The 17,546-nt window shown below is 35.9% G+C and overlaps 1 protein-coding gene across 8 annotated transcripts in view; it reads right to left on the bottom strand.

Annotated features, from left to right (window-relative positions):
• Window positions 1–17,546, bottom strand: part of plekhg4b (pleckstrin homology domain containing, family G (with RhoGef domain) member 4B) — a 73,099-nt gene that overhangs the window by 7,173 nt on the left and 48,380 nt on the right. For all 8 annotated transcript variants that reach the window (XM_077221651.1, XM_077221655.1, XM_077221650.1 and 5 more), the window contains 16 exons: window positions 16,370–16,493; window positions 16,097–16,190; window positions 14,204–14,290; window positions 13,999–14,115; window positions 13,421–13,519; window positions 12,908–13,050; window positions 10,620–10,758; window positions 9,849–9,971; window positions 8,738–8,893; window positions 7,428–8,233; window positions 6,256–6,505; window positions 4,826–4,915; window positions 4,519–4,743; window positions 2,916–3,086; window positions 2,653–2,830; window positions 1,233–1,349 (listed from right to left, as the gene is read on the bottom strand). In XM_077221651.1, the coding sequence (XP_077077766.1) occupies window positions 1,233–1,349; window positions 2,653–2,830; window positions 2,916–3,086; window positions 4,519–4,743; window positions 4,826–4,915; window positions 6,256–6,505; window positions 7,428–8,233; window positions 8,738–8,893; window positions 9,849–9,971; window positions 10,620–10,758; window positions 12,908–13,050; window positions 13,421–13,519; window positions 13,999–14,115; window positions 14,204–14,290; window positions 16,097–16,190; window positions 16,370–16,493 (2,919 nt within the window). The remainder of the gene's footprint in view (window positions 1–1,232; window positions 1,350–2,652; window positions 2,831–2,915; window positions 3,087–4,518; window positions 4,744–4,825; window positions 4,916–6,255; window positions 6,506–7,427; window positions 8,234–8,737; window positions 8,894–9,848; window positions 9,972–10,619; window positions 10,759–12,907; window positions 13,051–13,420; window positions 13,520–13,998; window positions 14,116–14,203; window positions 14,291–16,096; window positions 16,191–16,369; window positions 16,494–17,546) is intronic.

A 17,546-nucleotide genomic window follows, 5' to 3' on the forward strand; every position in this document is an offset into this window, starting at 1 on the left:
AGCTAAATCGAAATATTAAAAATGACATACAAGCTTAAAAATTGAATATACATACACAACATTTGAAAATATTACCATATTTTTGGATGTTTATATAATTAAATATTAAGAGGGATTTGTAAACTATAGATTTTCCCTGTAATTTAATAATGTCAATATATTCAAAATGGTATTTCTATCAACATTTTGATACTGTATGTTGTTTCTGTATTTCACTGTCACATCACAGAACAATTTCCACATGAAGCAATTTTAATAGTAATATATTGTTTATGCACAAAATATGTTTTCTTTGCTGTCCAATTAAATGAAAATATAAACAGTGAACTGTGTTTTTTTGAGGGCAGTAAATATCAGATAATGTCAGCTGTCTGTGCGGTGACTGATGCTTTGAGTCAAATTACACAACAGTCATTCATAACATTTGATGCATGACATTAAAAAGCTTCTAATCCCCAAGACATGTCAGCCAGACACACAACACAAGTTATGACTTGATTCTGACACTGTAAAGTGAATAAACACACGCTAACAGCCAAAGTAAGAGAGCAGATCTGTTCTGCTGATAACACTGCTCTGAAAGGACCCGCATACGAAAGATCAGCTCAAAGGCTTTTCAAAGATCAAACGCTGGATCCAGCTGTGATTTGCTGTTTGATTCTAAAAATATGCCTTCATACAGGATGAGAAAAGTCAATGTGGGAATATGGGCCATATTCAATAAATATTTCAGACTGTGTGCCTGTGTCTTCTGTCCATTAGGTTTAAGATTAATAATCAATTATTGATAAATATATTAAAACTGATATGAAAATTATTGTTCTTCCTTAAAAGTATGATATTTTATTATTATTATTTAAATATTTTAATACATTAAAACTGATATAAGTACTGTTCTTTCTTAAAAATATATGTTTTTGTATATATATATACACTTTTCCTATTAGCTTTAATCTATCGTATATACTGTGTATAGGGTTAATATATATATATATATATATATATATATATATAAAATGACATAAATAACTATAAATATTATATTATATTATTAAATTAGTATATGTTATGTATTATTTAATATTATTTATTAATATATTTTCCAAAATGAACAATTCTTCTCGTATCTATTTTAATCTACTTGGCTATTATTATATTGGATATACATTTTTTCATAAATTGATGCTGATGATGATGATGAGGTTAATGTCTTGCTGATGCAGACATCTTACCTGACCCTTTCATTATGTAGTCGACGGCTCGATCACTGATCGCAGAGTCGCTGGGTTTGATGTCCATGAACGGCTTGTTTCCAATTCCCATAGAAACCATTTCCTGCATCCGCAACTCTGACGTTAAAACACAGACACACACAAACGCATTAAACGCATATAAAACCATATACAAAAAACCGAGTGTGTAATGCAAAGGGCTTTGATAACACATTGTTTCTTCCTAACATCTATTGCATCATATTTTCAGCTCCTAATAACAACACAAAGACAAAATTGTCCCACAATGCATTTGTAGTAAGGCCGCAATGCTGAAGTGATATTTCTGCAGCTGCAGGGCTGAAAACAGAATTATGTTTTGACTGATGAAGGACCCCCAACCCAGCACATTTTCTTTGTCTCCCTCATCAAACACACCTGATTCAACTCATCAGCTCATTATCACCTGGGGATATATGTGATAATAAGCTGATGAGTTGAATCAGGTGTGTTTGATGAGGGAGACAAAGAAAACATGCAGTGTTGGGGGTCCTTCAGGAGCAGGGTTGAGAAACACAGGGATAGACTAATAGATATAACTCTTCACATGCTGTGAATGTGAACAATAGACACCAGGACTTCCTGCACTGCTATTCAGAGCTGAGACGCTGCCACGGCTACATGTTTTGTAAAGGAAATGTCATTTGAGCTTTTAGCTTGAATTAAATGTACAAAAATAAAAAAGATAAATGTACTGAACTAAAAAGATGATGTCTCCAAAACAAACTATTCTGATTCATGAGTGAATGACTCTTATAAGCCAACAGACTAAAATGTATTCTTCTAGACCATTCTAACGAATTATTGAATTCATGATAGTGCTTCTGAATTAAAATCTAAAAAAAGACTCAAAATCTTTTAGCTTGAATTAGAAGTATTGAAATAAACAGATGATGTCCTCAAAACAAACATACAGAATGAGCGTGGTCTGATTCTCCAACGAAGGACTCTTATGTGCCGATTCTTTTAAATGAATTGGTCAAAGATTTTGTAGTCTAAATTTCACTGTATGAATTAAATATAAAGTTATTCTTATTAAAGATATAAAAAAAGTTATTCAGTCAAGAGCAGTAAGTTATTGTTTCTTTTGTTTGATTTACATTAATGACAGGTATATTAGGCTGCTGTCACTTTAAAACCAAAAGCACAGATCTGTTACACTGATACACAACTGTTTACTTTCACTTGAGACATATAACGAATTACTGAATTCATAAGAGTGTTACTGACAAAAAATCCAAACAAAATGCAATTAAAGATTCACAATGTTTTTTTGTTTGTTTTTTTAATAAAAAGAATAATGTTGGAAAAAATCATGCGTTTTGTTTTGCTTCGAGGAACGTTACTGTATTAGTGCCATTAAAAGCTGCTGCTTTCTGACCTCGGTTGCGTAAGGCCTGCCGCCACAGGATCTTGCCGATGACGCTGGTCCACGAAGCCTTCACCTCTCCAGAACTGGCCTGTAGGATGAACGTATCCTGGGATTTCCTTCGGCGAAACCAGATCTCAAAGCGCAGCCCGCTGTCGCCGACATTCTCCGTCATTCCGATCTCGGCTGTCTGAAAGGACACAAAACACCAGTTCAACCTCACAACTGACAGAAGACACTGTACAAAAAACAGAAGTTGACATCACATTCTGCACCTTGTATGACTGTTTGTAGATGTAGATGTCATATCCTCCTTCAATCTTTTTGGTCTTGCTGAAGAGGATGAGATCTTCGAACAGGAAAACATGACGCAGGTATTTTTTGCGGCCACACCAAACAATGAACTCATCCTGACACCGAAGCTGGCCCTGCTCCTTCAGATTGACCTGAATACACAACACAGGAAATGATGTATCAGCATCTCTCAAATCATGTCACTCAGGGTTTTTTTTAAACTGTGAAATAGACCTTATGCGCCAGAGAAACGAGGGCGCTGCCATCTTTAGAATATTGTCTTTGAACTTCCGGTTTTGCGGTCGCTCTGTATATTTCTATGGCATTGCTGTCCAGGACTAATTAGCTTTTGAAGTGGTTTCACTTAATGTAAAGTTAACAAAAGTTATCATGAGTATTGTAATGTTTAAAGAAGATGCTAAATGTCAGTAGACAGGGAAGATTTTAAAACGAGCCGTTCATTCATAAGTACGCAGGAACGGTGTGAAAATACAGATGGAAGACAAAAGACAACGAGCGCAGCGCTGAAAAGGGGCGGGGCTGCATAAGGTCTATAGTGTAAAAAAAATAAAATTGTATTACAGTAATAATCATCAATAAAACTAATAGGAAGAGTAAAGCAAAAATGCTTTAATGGTAATTCTAAAGGAAAATCTTTTAATTGTCATTAAAACAATACATGTAAACTTAATAGTACAAAAATAGATTTAATTTTATTTTAAATATTCATTTATATATTTATACAAACAAATTAATAAATTAATTTGTAAACATGTATTCAATTCAATAAATAATAACATAATTATTTATTTTACTTTATTATCAAATAATTATTTTTTACTTAGGTTACATGAAATATTTATTCAAATAAAGTTTTTGTTTTTAATAATTATTTATTTAATTTATTTTAGATAAATATTTCTTTTCAAATAAATAAATAATACATACATCTTTATTCATTTATATTTTTAAATAATAATTATTTTATTTATTTGAGTTTTTAATAATAATGATTTATTTGATGTTTGATGTAAATGTTTTTTTCCACATAAATAAATATTCATATTTTAAAATTTCTTTAAAATAATAATAATTTATTTTAATAACATTGCTTTTTTTTAAATGCTTTTTAAATAAATAAATATTTATTTGAATAAAATCTATTGAAATAAATAAATCATTATATTTTAAAATAAAAATTTTAAATAATTCTTTATTTAATTTGCATTGTTATTTATTCCAATAAATAAATAAATAAATAAATACAATTTCGTGGTAAAATATTAATTACAAAATAGACTACATTTGCATTACATGTACACATTTAGCAGATGCTTTTATCCAAATGGCTCACAAGAGAGGAACTAAGCAATTTGTCAAGGAACCAACAATAGTCGTATACATTGCCAGGTTTATTCGACAACTAGATTAGGAAGCAAGCTAAAAAAAGAGAAGAAATGCAGAGAATAATATTTTTTTGGGGTCTGTGTGTGTGTAAATGCATTGGTTTATGGGGGGTTTAGTGCTTATGAAAGAGGGATGTTTATTCCAAACTCCATCTCCTATCATCCAAACTCCACTTACATCACATCCACGGATGGCGTCCATGGCGAGCAGGTCATTTCCGTGGCGCAACTGAAACTTGACCATCTCTTCAGCTGTTCTGAGGTCAGTGAGCTCCTGCTCCTGAGAGTGACCGCACTCCTTAATCAGATCCTTCAGGAGAAGAGCGTATTTACTCATCCTCTGGATAGGCTTCAGCAGGTAGGAGGCCAAGTCCATCTTATCGCCCAACTCCAGCTGTTTATTCTGAAGACCACATGGTGACATTCAGAAAAGTCTGTCCCAGCTCGTGTGAATAACGTCATGGAGGAGACATGAGCTCACTCACCTTGAAGAAACTGTTTCCGTGGCTTATTAGCAAGGCATCTGAGCGGGGCTTGTTCTTGCTGTACAGGGCGTACATACCGAACTGCTCCTCCTACCCGTGCACAAAACAATGAAGAATACATTTATATCTTAAATAGAGAAGAGACCTTAAAGGGATAGTTCACCCAGAAATCAAAATTCTGTAAGTAATTACTCTCCCTCATGTTGTTCCAACCCCGTAAGACCTTCGTTCATCTTCAGAACACGAATTAAGATACTTTTGATGAAATCTGAGAGCTGGATCACTCCTCTATAGGCTTCTAAGGGATTGACACTTGTTCCCCGACGGCGTTTTTGGGGCTTAAAAACGCAAAAAAGTGAAACCACCCTCCAGAGTGGAAATCTTAAAAACGCTCCACCGTCGCGTTTCCGTCTAAACGGTAAACACGCAAATCTGCTAACGGTGGTTCTCGTCGCGTACGCGTTTACGTCACAGGCATGGGCCAGTACAGGAAAATAACAACCAACATGTCGGATTATTTCCATACGTCGGACCTTCAAGTTGCCCTAGCAGCTCTGATAAACGTACAAGAGTCTTTTCAGCAGTTGTACAAAATATTCTCAGATATTGGTGTTGTTGTGTGTCAGTGCTTCACATTGCCACCTAGCTGCCTGGAGTGCATACTACATCGAATTTCACACACTCTTGCGTCACCATATGCACGCGGATTTCCCCCCATAACGCTCGTCTAAACGCAGAATAAAAAGTGATAACGCACCGCCACTTTTGCGTTTTGTCTTCAGATCATTTCCGTGTAAACAGCCTAAGTTTAACAAGCGACGAGAATACTTTTTGTGCGCAAAAAAACTAAAATAACGACTTTATTTCGACTATTCATTTCCTTCTCTGTGGGCCTCTAGTCAGTTAACGTAGTGTGCTAGCGTAGAGCTACGTCACACGTAGGCTCACTATTGGCCGACGCTGGTCATGTGTGTGATGCGTGTGATGTATAACAACAGAAGCTTACAATATTACACTAGTGAACTGACTCGAGGCCCACAGAGAAGGAAATGAATAGTCGAAATAAAGTCGTTATTTTAGTTTTTTTTGCGCACAAAAAGTATTCTCGTCGTTTGATAAACTTAAGATTGAGTCACTGTAGTCACTTGGACTATTTTAACGATGTCTTTAATAACTTTTCGAGGAACAAGTTTCAATCCCTTAGAAGCCTATGTATAGAGGAGTGATCCAGCTCTCAGATTTAATCAAAAATATCTTAATTCGTGTTCTGAAGATGAACGAAGGTCTTACGGGGATGGAACAACATGAGGGTGGAACAACAGCATTTTCATTTTTGGGTGGACTATCCCTTTAAAAAAATCTCCTCGACCCTAAACTTTCGAACAGTAGCGCATCATGTTGAAATCTCTAATAGGTTTTCTTGTACTCACATGTTTTAGGAAGCAGCTGCTGATGGACAGGGGCGAGTGAGTGCAGATCTCCAGATCCTTCAGGAAGAACTGGCTGTGGAAGTCACACAGCTTCTCCAAATTCCCAAAAATAATGCTGCGCTTCCCTCTCAGGTCCTGAGGAAGATCCAGTCGCTCCATCTCAGGGAAGTAGTGCTGGATGATGTAGCTGAGAGATCTCACGTACTCTCTCTCTGTGGCGATCATCTCATCCATGATGTGCTGAATTTTGCTGAAAGGCAGTGTGATGGAGGAGCACACAGCGGTTAGAGACTCAGAGGGAGTTGTGTAGTTGTTATGAATTGGCTAACTTTTATCAGCTTTAAAATGTGGAATTACAGTCGATTTTAACATGAGGATATAGGGAAAAACTCCCCCCAGACCTTATAGAGTTTTAAAAAATACCTGAATGTCAACGGGCTCAGGTCAGATTCACACTGTTGTTTTTATGGAATCCATTCAATATGATGGATAATAATAATAATAAAGTATTATTATTATTTTACTAAATTATAAAAACTAAACAAATCAATAAAGAAATGTATTGCTGTAGTAATAATGCTATACTGTAAAATAAAATAAGTATGTAACAAAACTGTTACTTATTATTACTATTATTAAGATTAGTATTTACAGAACAACAGTAAAATTACAAAAAATGTATATTAATTATGTTTAATTATTTCTATTATTTACTATTATTACTTATATTTATGGTCTATATTTTTTGCATCCCTGCACAATGCTTCACTCACCTGTCGTTTATTATTATATTTTTATACTTTATGTTATTTTTCATATTTATTTATTTAATTTATAAAATGATAAAAGTGAAACAAATCAATAAAGAAATAGATTATAATTGTTAAAATAAATCCGTAAAAATGTGTATTAAATAATAATAATATTTTTTTAATTAAATTACAAAACAAATTACTATAGTACTGTAAAATAAAAATTTAGTATTTAATAACAATAATAGTATTGTTAATAATAATAATAATAATAATAATAATTATTATTATTATTATTTCTACAGAACAACAGTAAAAAACACAGATAATTGTTAATATTTATGTTTAATTACTTCCATTCTTTACTATTATTACTACTATGGTGTTGTTTTTTAGCATCCCTCACAGCACTTGTCTCACCTGCTGTGTGTCTTCACGTCCCCGGCGCTGTGTCTGCAGGCTCTGGATGGGGACGACATGCTGCGACTGCGGCCCAGACACGGACTCTTCACGTCTGGCCGCTGGAGCTTCTTCTCAACACACACGTTGTTGGTGACCTCCAGTCCTTTGATGTAGATGCCCGTGTACCCATGATGCCCGGCATCCGGGTGAGCTTTGTCACAAGCCGTCAGCTCGTAGCTTATGGTTTTCTTCATGATCTTTTTGAGCGGCTGCTTACGCTGACGTGAGGCCGGTGAATGAAGCGGGTCGGAGTGACACGAGGCGGACGAGTCGACCGTACAGTCGCTGTCGGTGTCATCAAACGGGGATGGAGACAGCTCGCCGCTCTCCGGGGGAAATGGGAACTGGCTTCCAGAGAACGGACCTGCTGAATGCGGTTTCTCATCTTCGTACTCAAAACACAATGTGGAAGAAGAGTTCAGAGTGGGAAGCTCAGAGGAACCTACTCCGTTTTGGGTTTCCAAAGGTTGTGTTGTCATAGTTGTAAGTGAAGATTCTTTGGCAGCATTGGCCAGTGCTTCCTCCAGCTGCTGTTTGGTTTGCTGGCACTTCTGCCAGATGTTGCTCCACTGCTGAAGCTCCCGTGGGCTGTTGAGGTTCAGCACCATCTGGTTGAGCGCGCTGAAGTTGTCCAGGGAGAACTTTGTGGCTTCGCTGTGGTAATCCTGCAAAACATGCCGCACAGCAGGCGTGTAACGAACCACGTTATCGTCCACCCTCAGCTGACAGAAATACTCCTGGCAATGGACCATCCACTGGTTTGCCTGTGTGAGAGACGTTTTAATTATCATTCACATTTTCATTAGTGGTGGATATCTGGCATTTTTTAATTATTGCATCAGTAATTGTTTTCTGTTTGGCCGAAAGGTGTTGCAAGTGGGACTTTTATTTTGACAGAGCCTGAGCATAAGATTATATTTTACCTTATTTCAGTGAATGCTTATTTTTTACAAGTAATGTTTTTTATGGTTTTGGTTTTAGTTAATAATAATAACCATGGTATAAATTTGTTTATTTTACAGATTTGTTTTATCAAGTTAAAATTATTACTTTCTTCAAATTAATTCATTTTAAAATGAATTATTTGCAACTACTTTAGTAAACATTATGTAAAATAAATATACATTTTTACTGCAGCAATTGTTATGCATGTGTTATTTACTATCTTTAAATGAAATTTTAAACATTTATCAGTCAACCACTAATTATCATTACAGTAGACATGATTCAGCAAAATAGACAATGCAATTAAAAAAACGTTTTTTTACCGATTCGTAGAACTCGTAGAGGTTGTGCAGGACCTCCAGCTTGTTCCTGCGTGCCTCGCTCCGCTGCAGGACGGTGCTCATGTGCTGTCTGACCTCTTGAAGCGCCGGACCGGCTTTAGACTCCCTCAATAACACAGCAGCTTTCTTCTGCTGTTCCTACAGGAGCAAAATCAAGACCACATTAGTTAATTATTTAGTCTTAATCCAAAGTGATTTAAGACTTTTCCCTGCATAATGACCTATGGCAAACTCTTTTTTTATTAAATATTTGGAAACGCTTCATTTTACAGTATGTTAACTTACATGTACTTACAGTGTACTTACCTAAGAAAGTACTGGGTAATAACGCTTAATTTTACAGTGCGTTAACTTAAGTCTACTTACAGTGTACCCATCCTACGAAAGCACTGGTAATATAAGGTAAGTACAGTGGTTAAGGTTAGGTTTAGGGGTGGGTTCAGAGTTAGTACCTAGTTATTACCATGTTATTGTAATTACTATAATAAGTACATAGTATGTACATGGGGAACAGGACTGTAAAATGAAGCATTACCAATTTTTTTTTAAACAAGACAGTTACAGTTACACAACACTTACATATAATAATTATAACAATAATTATTAATGAACACTTTACTCTCCCATGAGGCCACGGGAGAGGATTTATGAATGGAAGTGAATTGACGCAACTGACACTGGTCACATGACAGTAACAATGTGTAGTGCTATGTAGTACATCCGAATTTAATTCATACTACCCCTATTCACACTATATAGAACATTCTAACGGTCGTAAAGTACGTTAAAATTCAAATGTAGTGCCTACTTAGACAGTATGCGCTTTTTGACGCAGCAAATGTTTAATTATTTCATTAATTCATAATTAATGGAATTCCTGTAGAGCATGGCATCGGTTTCCCTGTAAACTTTAATTGTCAGAATTGTGTCTTGTGTCACTTCAGTAAAAGTGGTCCTGTGGCACAGGAGAAGGTCAAACTAGTTGTTGTTGAGAATGAAATCTGACTGAAGCCTTTTCTTGAGCGTCCTGGGACAGTAACATGCCAGCTCCTTTTTTCTTTCTTTCGGCATATGAAACTACATGGACACTTACTGTGGACTCCTCCATGAACTGCGCCAGACTCTGTCTCATGTCCTGAATGGAGCTCAGAGAGAGACTGTAGAAGTCCAAAGGAGCCAAATGTTTCTCACTCTCCACATAAAACCACCTCTTCACCTGAGGAGAGATACAGAAAACATTATCATCCCATAGTCTTCCCCAATCATCGATTATTATTTGAATAAAACAATAACGGTCATGTCACGGAAGTAAAAATCATTAATTTACAGTATAGACAACCTTATTTTCAATGCTAACATATTTTAATGAGCTGCCCTATTATTAGTTAATGTTGGATGTTGTTAGTATTAAAAACAGAGATGTAAATGTGATGAGTGATTTGATTGCATAATCCACAATGCCTTTTTTTTATCACATTAAACTCTTCAGATATACCTTAAGATAAAATTTATTAGAAAAAAACATGCAGAATATAATGCTCATCAATGTGCATCACTGTATTTGTGGATTTAACAAATAAGGTCACACTTTAGTTTGGGGAAGACATTCACTATAAACTATGACTTTTGCCGCAATAAACTCCTAATTCACTGCTTATTAATAGTAAGGTTGTTAAGTTTAGGTATGGAGTAGGATTAAGGAATGTAGAATATGGTCATCCAGAATTAGGCATTAATACATTCTTTATAAGTACTAATAAACAGCCAATATGCTAGTAATATGCAAGTTAATAAGCAGCTAGTTAATAGTGAGAATTGGTCCCTATACTAAAGTGTTCCCATAATAAAGCACTGTATTTTTCACCTCCTCGTGTTGCTCCTGTAACGTGCGCAGCTCCAGTAGCGTCTCCAACTGTTGCAGTGATTTATTAGACAGAATGACGAGTTTGTGGACCTCTTCATCCACCTGGTTATACAGCGCACTGACCATATCCACAGCGTCTCTGCACACGACACAACATGATGTTAAACTTAGTGAAACAGAGCGAACACATTGAGATTTATTAGTGAGCTAGTTCAAAAAGTTTGTTGCTTGAGTCAGCAAAGATACACAAGTTACTCAATCAACCCATACAAAAATGTAATATATGGCCATATATGTACTTATATTTTAAATAGCATGACATATATCTAAACATATATTTGACTTATCTGAGAACACAATATATGCCTGCAATATTTATGAACATTTAGGTGTTTAATTATGTGAAGAAAATATTTGAGTTCATCCATATATGATACCATATATCTGCATATATTACAGGATAGTATTGGTTTCTCGCATATATGGACAACATTAAGTATAAATATGTGACATACATATTTATTTCCCACATATTTAATAAATGTATGTAAACATACATGCATGTGATACTGATGCATTGAAATAAGTACATATATACATATATGCGTCTTACATATATTTAACATTTATGTGTATATACAGGAAAATATATGGCACTTAAATGAAAACGGAAATTTTTGCTATATTTTGAAATATATGTTTCATATATGTCTATGTGTTTTATATATATGAATTTTGCATATATTCTCATATAGGCAGCAGACATACATGGGCACTGACATTATATATGAAATTTACTTATATTGACATATATTACATTTCTGTATGGGAAAACTCAATTTCGGATGTGCCTGATAGTCACTCCGACTCAAAATGAGCCAATATCCATGAGTATATGATCCTATGATGCCGGTTTTTGCCAACTCAATCAGCACTCTAGTTAGTCCAACAGTACACTGAACTGAGATCAGCCTTTCAGACAGTTATCCGACATGCTGAGAACTGACTGCCGAGAGTTTCATAAAGGGATTTCTAATAATAATAATAATAATTCATTACATGTATATAGCGCTTTACATAGAAGGGGGAATCTCCTCAACCACCACTAATGTTCAGTATCCGCCTGGAGGATGTGGCAGCACCACACACACACACACACACACACACACACACACACACACACACACACACACACACACACACACACACACACACACACACACACACACACACACACACACACACACACACACACACACACCAGCTTACTGGTGGAGAGGAGACAGTGATGAAGCCAATAAATATATATATATATGGGTAAGATTAGGAGGCCATGATGGACAGAGGCCACTGGGCAAATTGAGCCAGGATGCCGGGATTACACCCTGCTCTTTCGAAAGACATCCTGGGATTTTTTGTGACCACAGAGAGTCAGGACATCGGTTTAACGTCTCATCCGAAGGACGAGGTAAACCGTCCTTCGTCCTAAACCAGTATTTCTGATGTCTTTTGCTGAAAAGCATAAAGTATAACAAATAAAACGTATTGGAAATATGGCAGTGATCCAATGGCAGTAGTTCATGAGTCAAATTTTATTTAGACAAAAAACACATTTTGTTTTGATGGCTCCTATTCATGCAACAAAAGTTAAAACTTTAATGGTTGCATGATGGAGCACCACTTTATTTCTTCTACATCCTTGTGTTTTACTGTCCCATTGAAATCAGTGGATTCACATAGTAAAATAACTTTTTCTAGGCCTATCAGTTATTTTTTTTAAAGTACTAATCTTTACTTGGACATTTTTTTAAAGGCAAAACAAAATTGTTTTTAATGCACTGTTCAATTATGGGCTATTTTGCTCCACTCCAGCAGTTTTACATACACCAAACTTTACAGTTTTATTCCTATCTATATTCTGAAATGTTTTACAGAAATACATAATTCGCCTGATTAATACAACATTTTATTTCTAAAACATGGTGAAGATGTATTTTAACTCTAATATAACAAATGTTCAGATTTCTTTTCTGGAAATGTATGCAAATTAATGTATATTTAAACATAACATTATAAAAAAAACTATAATTAAAAATTGAATGTCTTAATGCACTGTTATCGAGTAACTGGGGAAGTATAGTGATATCTGTTAGTTTCAAATTCACTGGTGAAGTCTTGCCTAAGGTGGGAAAATAATTAATGGGACCATTAATGGAATTATCTTGACTGCCAATATACCAAAAGCTTTTATTCTCAGTATATAATCATCTATCTAATAAAGGCAGTACCTGTAGTTTTCGTTTTCACACATCTCCTCTTTCCTGATCCGCGCCAGAAACGTGCCGCCCTCCAACCGCAGGCGGTTTAGTTTTGTGTCATCCAGAATACTCTTCATGAGATTCTTCTGCTGGCTGATGATATCTGAGACCTCCTACAGGACAATGTTCAACTTTTAATGTTCAACTGACCTTTTTCCCTTTTGGTTACTGCAGAACTTTCTTTCTTCTGCTGAACACAAAAGAAGATCACTTGAAGAATGTCGGTAACCAAACAGTTGATGGATCCCATTGACTTCCATAGTATGAAAAAAAAATACTATGGAAGTCAATGGGGTCCATAAACTTCAAAATATCTTCTTTTGTGTTCAGCCGTGGAAAGAAATTCATACGGGTTTGGAACGACATGAGGGTGAGTAAATAATGACAGAATTTTCATTTTTGGGTGAACTTTCCCTTTAACGATACAGTATTTCCCAGAGAATGACCATAAAATCAAACAATCAAACATTTTCACAGAATTACCTCAGACGTCTCCAGATTGCCGATGTTGTTTAGTGTCTCAATGGAGCTCTGAAGGGACGAGATCGCGGCGCTGCAGCTCGTAGCAAACGGTTCAATTTTCTGCCAGTAGAAAAAGAAAAAAAACTTCAACAAAATGTTTGTATTTTAAGTGTATGTTCTTCTTCGAGATAGCTCAATGTTTCTGAACTTCAGGGTGTACCAAAATGTTGATAAAAAGCTAATTATTAATGAAATCATAAAAATGTGAAATATAAATGATTTTTTAAATAAAAAATGAAGTAAGGACAAAATTGTTTACTTCCAAGTCACATGACCATTAACTGATATCAAAAAAACATAAAAATGCAAATGTGTCTTTTCAATTTTTTTTAACTTAAATATTAAAGATATATAAATATTCAAGAAATAATTCATTTACTATATATATATATATATATATATATACACACACACACACACACACACACACACACACACACACACACACACACACACACACACACACACACACACACACACACACACACACATTAGGACAAAGGATTGGGGCTGAGCAACAATGTGTTGTAATTGTGCACCTGTCTGAAGTGAATGTAGTGGCTGTGGACGTATGGGAAGGTGCCATCAAAGTCTCTGGTGAGCTGAGACGAGTCAATGTGCTTCTGTAGAGCTTTCAGAGACGTCAGGACTTCAAACTGCACAAGAACAGAGCAGAGCAGAGAGCATAAACACACTTTTACACAGGCTGAGATCAAACCGAGATTAAAACAGTCATTTACTCACTGGAACTGTGACGTCTCTCTCGACTTTCACTGCTCCATCTTTGTCCACGAGAAACAAAACTGAGTAAAGTGCATTGGGTATAGAAGTCTGGGGGAGAGAAGAAATCAAAATTAAAATAAAAACAAAGAAATAATAATTTAAAAAACATATGTATAATTACAAAGGCTAAACAGCTAAAAAGCTATTTTTTTAAACAATATCCTTTTATCGTTATCGCTGTAGTTATCGTCCTTGGTGTGAACGGGCCTTAAATCAGGGATTTCCAAACTTTTGATCCCCTATACTAATATTAACCCCTAGTTAATATTTCATTAATTTAACAACATGTCCACAGTTCCCTAATGTCAATTAATGTGCATAAGCAAATTTAATCAAATTTAATCAAACATTTAATCTTTTTTGGTAAGTGTTTTATTTAGATTTTTTGAACCCCTAGTTGTTCCCTCACAAACCCTGGCTTATATCATATATTGTACAGACATATATTTTATACAAAAATTATTTAAAAAAAACATGGATAATTACAAAGACCAAACTGTTAAGATAATTTATTGCACATAATAGTGCTCATAAGAATATATTTAAGTCATTTGTTGTTCTTCTCTCATATTTTGCCTGTATTTGTTTGCATGTTGGGACTGATCATTTTCTCAGTGGGTTTAAAGGAGACAAGCTAATACAGGCCTCGTCTCAGTATATCAGCTGCTGCATGCTTCATGTCAAATATCGAAAGGAAAGCCTGTCCTCAGGGACTGAGTACGACAATAAGCACGCTGAAAAAAAGGCCTGAAATGTTACACATTTAAAAAGCAAACGTGAACACAGATGCTTTGAGCTACGCGATTCATACATCTCAAAATGTTTCGAAATGAGGCTGATACTGTCGCCGTTTGCCTGCGTACTCGCTATGTTTCTGGCTTACATCAAATATGTGACAAATGATAAGCTCTTTCAACTCAGGTTTACTTGACTATCCATCACGTTTTAGAAAAATCTTGTTAAAATGTGAGTATCAAATATGATCATCGAGGAAGGTTTATTTGATCATCTCTCAATCATCATTATATGTTTTGAAACTACAGAGCTTTGATCATAAAACTAAGAATTTAAATATCATCTTACTGAGACAAATTAATGGGAGATATAGAGATTATGCAAGTAGTCAAGCTATATAAAGATCTCATTGATTTACATTACAAGCTATCAGAATTTCATCTTATTTTTTGGCCATTTTAAAATCAGCATCTGCACAAATTTGCATATTTTTGCTCAGTTTGAGCCTTTGAATAAAATTGAGGTGCTTTTTACTCCATATTCTCACTGTTTTATACTATATGAGCAATAAAAGACTGATTTATCAAATATGATACAGAGGATAAAACACATATGCACATTAATTTTAGAAAAAAAACAACATTTGGTCTAAATAAATGTTCCATTTAAAAAAAATTATTTTCCTGTCTACTATTTCGGGAACACTTTAATAAGGTTTCATTTGTTAACATTATTGATGTATTACTAACCATAAGCAACACATTTGTAACAGTATTAATTAATCTTTGTTAACGTTAGTAGTAAAAATTCTGTCGTTCATTGTCTGTTCATGTTAGTTCACAGCGCATTAATAATTAATGTTAACAAATACAACTTTTGATGTTAATATTGTAGTAAATTTTGAAATTAACATTAACAAAGATGAATAAATGCTAGGCTAGTGCAGTTCATCAATAGTTCATGGTAATGTAGTTAACTAATGTTGAATAATGAAAACATTATAAAGTGTCAGCATTATTATATGTGTCAGGCATTAAAAAGCAGGGTTAAAACAGCGGGGGGTTGGGTTTATTATTATCATTAACAGCTGATCTGCACTAGCAGAGCGCTGCGTCTCACCTGAAACTGAGACAGGGCTGAGATCAGCGTGTTAGTGGCCTGTTGTCTGCGAGCGTCTACGAGAACCGTCAAACCCAGATCTCGTTTCTCCCTCCTGAAAAAAAAAAAAAATCGCAAGACACTTAGCGCAACACATTTGTCTTGCAAGTAAAAGCCTGTGACACAACTGCCTCGAGCGAATTGTTTCCATGTTGATTCAGTAAACGGTGTCCCCACTCGTGCCGCCACAGAGATAGAAACACAGGCCCAGCGTGTGTATGAGGTGTTTCTCACCGCAGTCTGTTGCAGTAGTAGCAGAGCAGCCCGGTGATCTGGTTTGTGGTGCGACACGCATCTGTCCACACCTGGTTCCTGGTGCACACCTGCAGCACTGCTCTCCCATTGCGGTCTCGGTTACCTGGAGCAGAGGTCAGATGAGTAACCCGAGAAAAAACACTGCACTCTTCACTAGGGCTGAACCCTTCGGGGGAGATTGCTTCTGGGATTCTTTTCTGATAAAATTTGCAATTGCAATTTAAAATGCATTAAAAAACAGTTACAAGTTTGCTTTGCTTGTTTGCAGGGCTGGCCAAAAATGTTGTGATTATATCAAAATGACTGTGAAATTATAACGTGGTAATAAGCAGGGCGGGGCCGAGAGCTGTGGCGGTGGAGAGGATGTTAAAGTCATCATGAATTGACCGTATTTTCTTTGTAAGTGCACATTACTAGTCTTGTGGTGAACATTTAATCAGTGCAAGTTAATACACAGAAAAATTCATCTTTAATCTGAACATTTGCTTCCATTTGCTATATTGTAAAATGCTTGGGTTGAATGTCCTTTAACCATTTCCACCCCGACCGTCAGTCTGCTATGAGCGAGGGATTGAGAGGAGTAAAAACCCCTAAAACTAAAGTACCCCCCCCCCCCCCCCCTCAATTCAATATTCTGTTTCACTTGGAAATATGTCACAACTCGTGAGGTAAAGTCGGTTCAACTTCTGGTTCTCGGGGACTTTAGTGACATCTGTGCGACACACCGGTCTCGAGTCTCACGGAGGAGTCCAGAAGGATAAGAGGAGGAGTGATGGCAGATATAGACCAGGCCTGTGAGTAAGTGATGTCGGGTATAGTTAACGTTATATTCTTGTTAACGTTTAAAGTATTGTCAAACAAAACGGAGGCTAGCTAGACCCTCCCTCCTCCTCATCCACACACCCAAACCCCGCCCCCAAACCCTTCTTGTCGGATATTGGCTGGAACAGTTTGTTATGTTTCGTGGTGCGGGTTAGCCCAGTTTGTTTTTGTTGTCGTTTGTCGAGCCTGGGGTGTCTGCAGAGACCGTGTTTTTTTACAGTGTGTTCAGGGGACAGGCAGCTAGCGGATAGTGAGGAGATGTTTGCTGTATGTGACAAAAATTGTTTTGGCCTAAAAAACGCATGACATTGCTTTGAGCACCTTTAAAGGTGCT

This window comes from Siphateles boraxobius, unplaced genomic scaffold (genome assembly GCF_051911475.1).
Source record: "Siphateles boraxobius isolate OS27281-9 unplaced genomic scaffold, OSU_SipBor_1 84, whole genome shotgun sequence".
In the NCBI taxonomy this organism is placed as follows: Eukaryota; Metazoa; Chordata; class Actinopteri; order Cypriniformes; family Leuciscidae; genus Siphateles; species Siphateles boraxobius.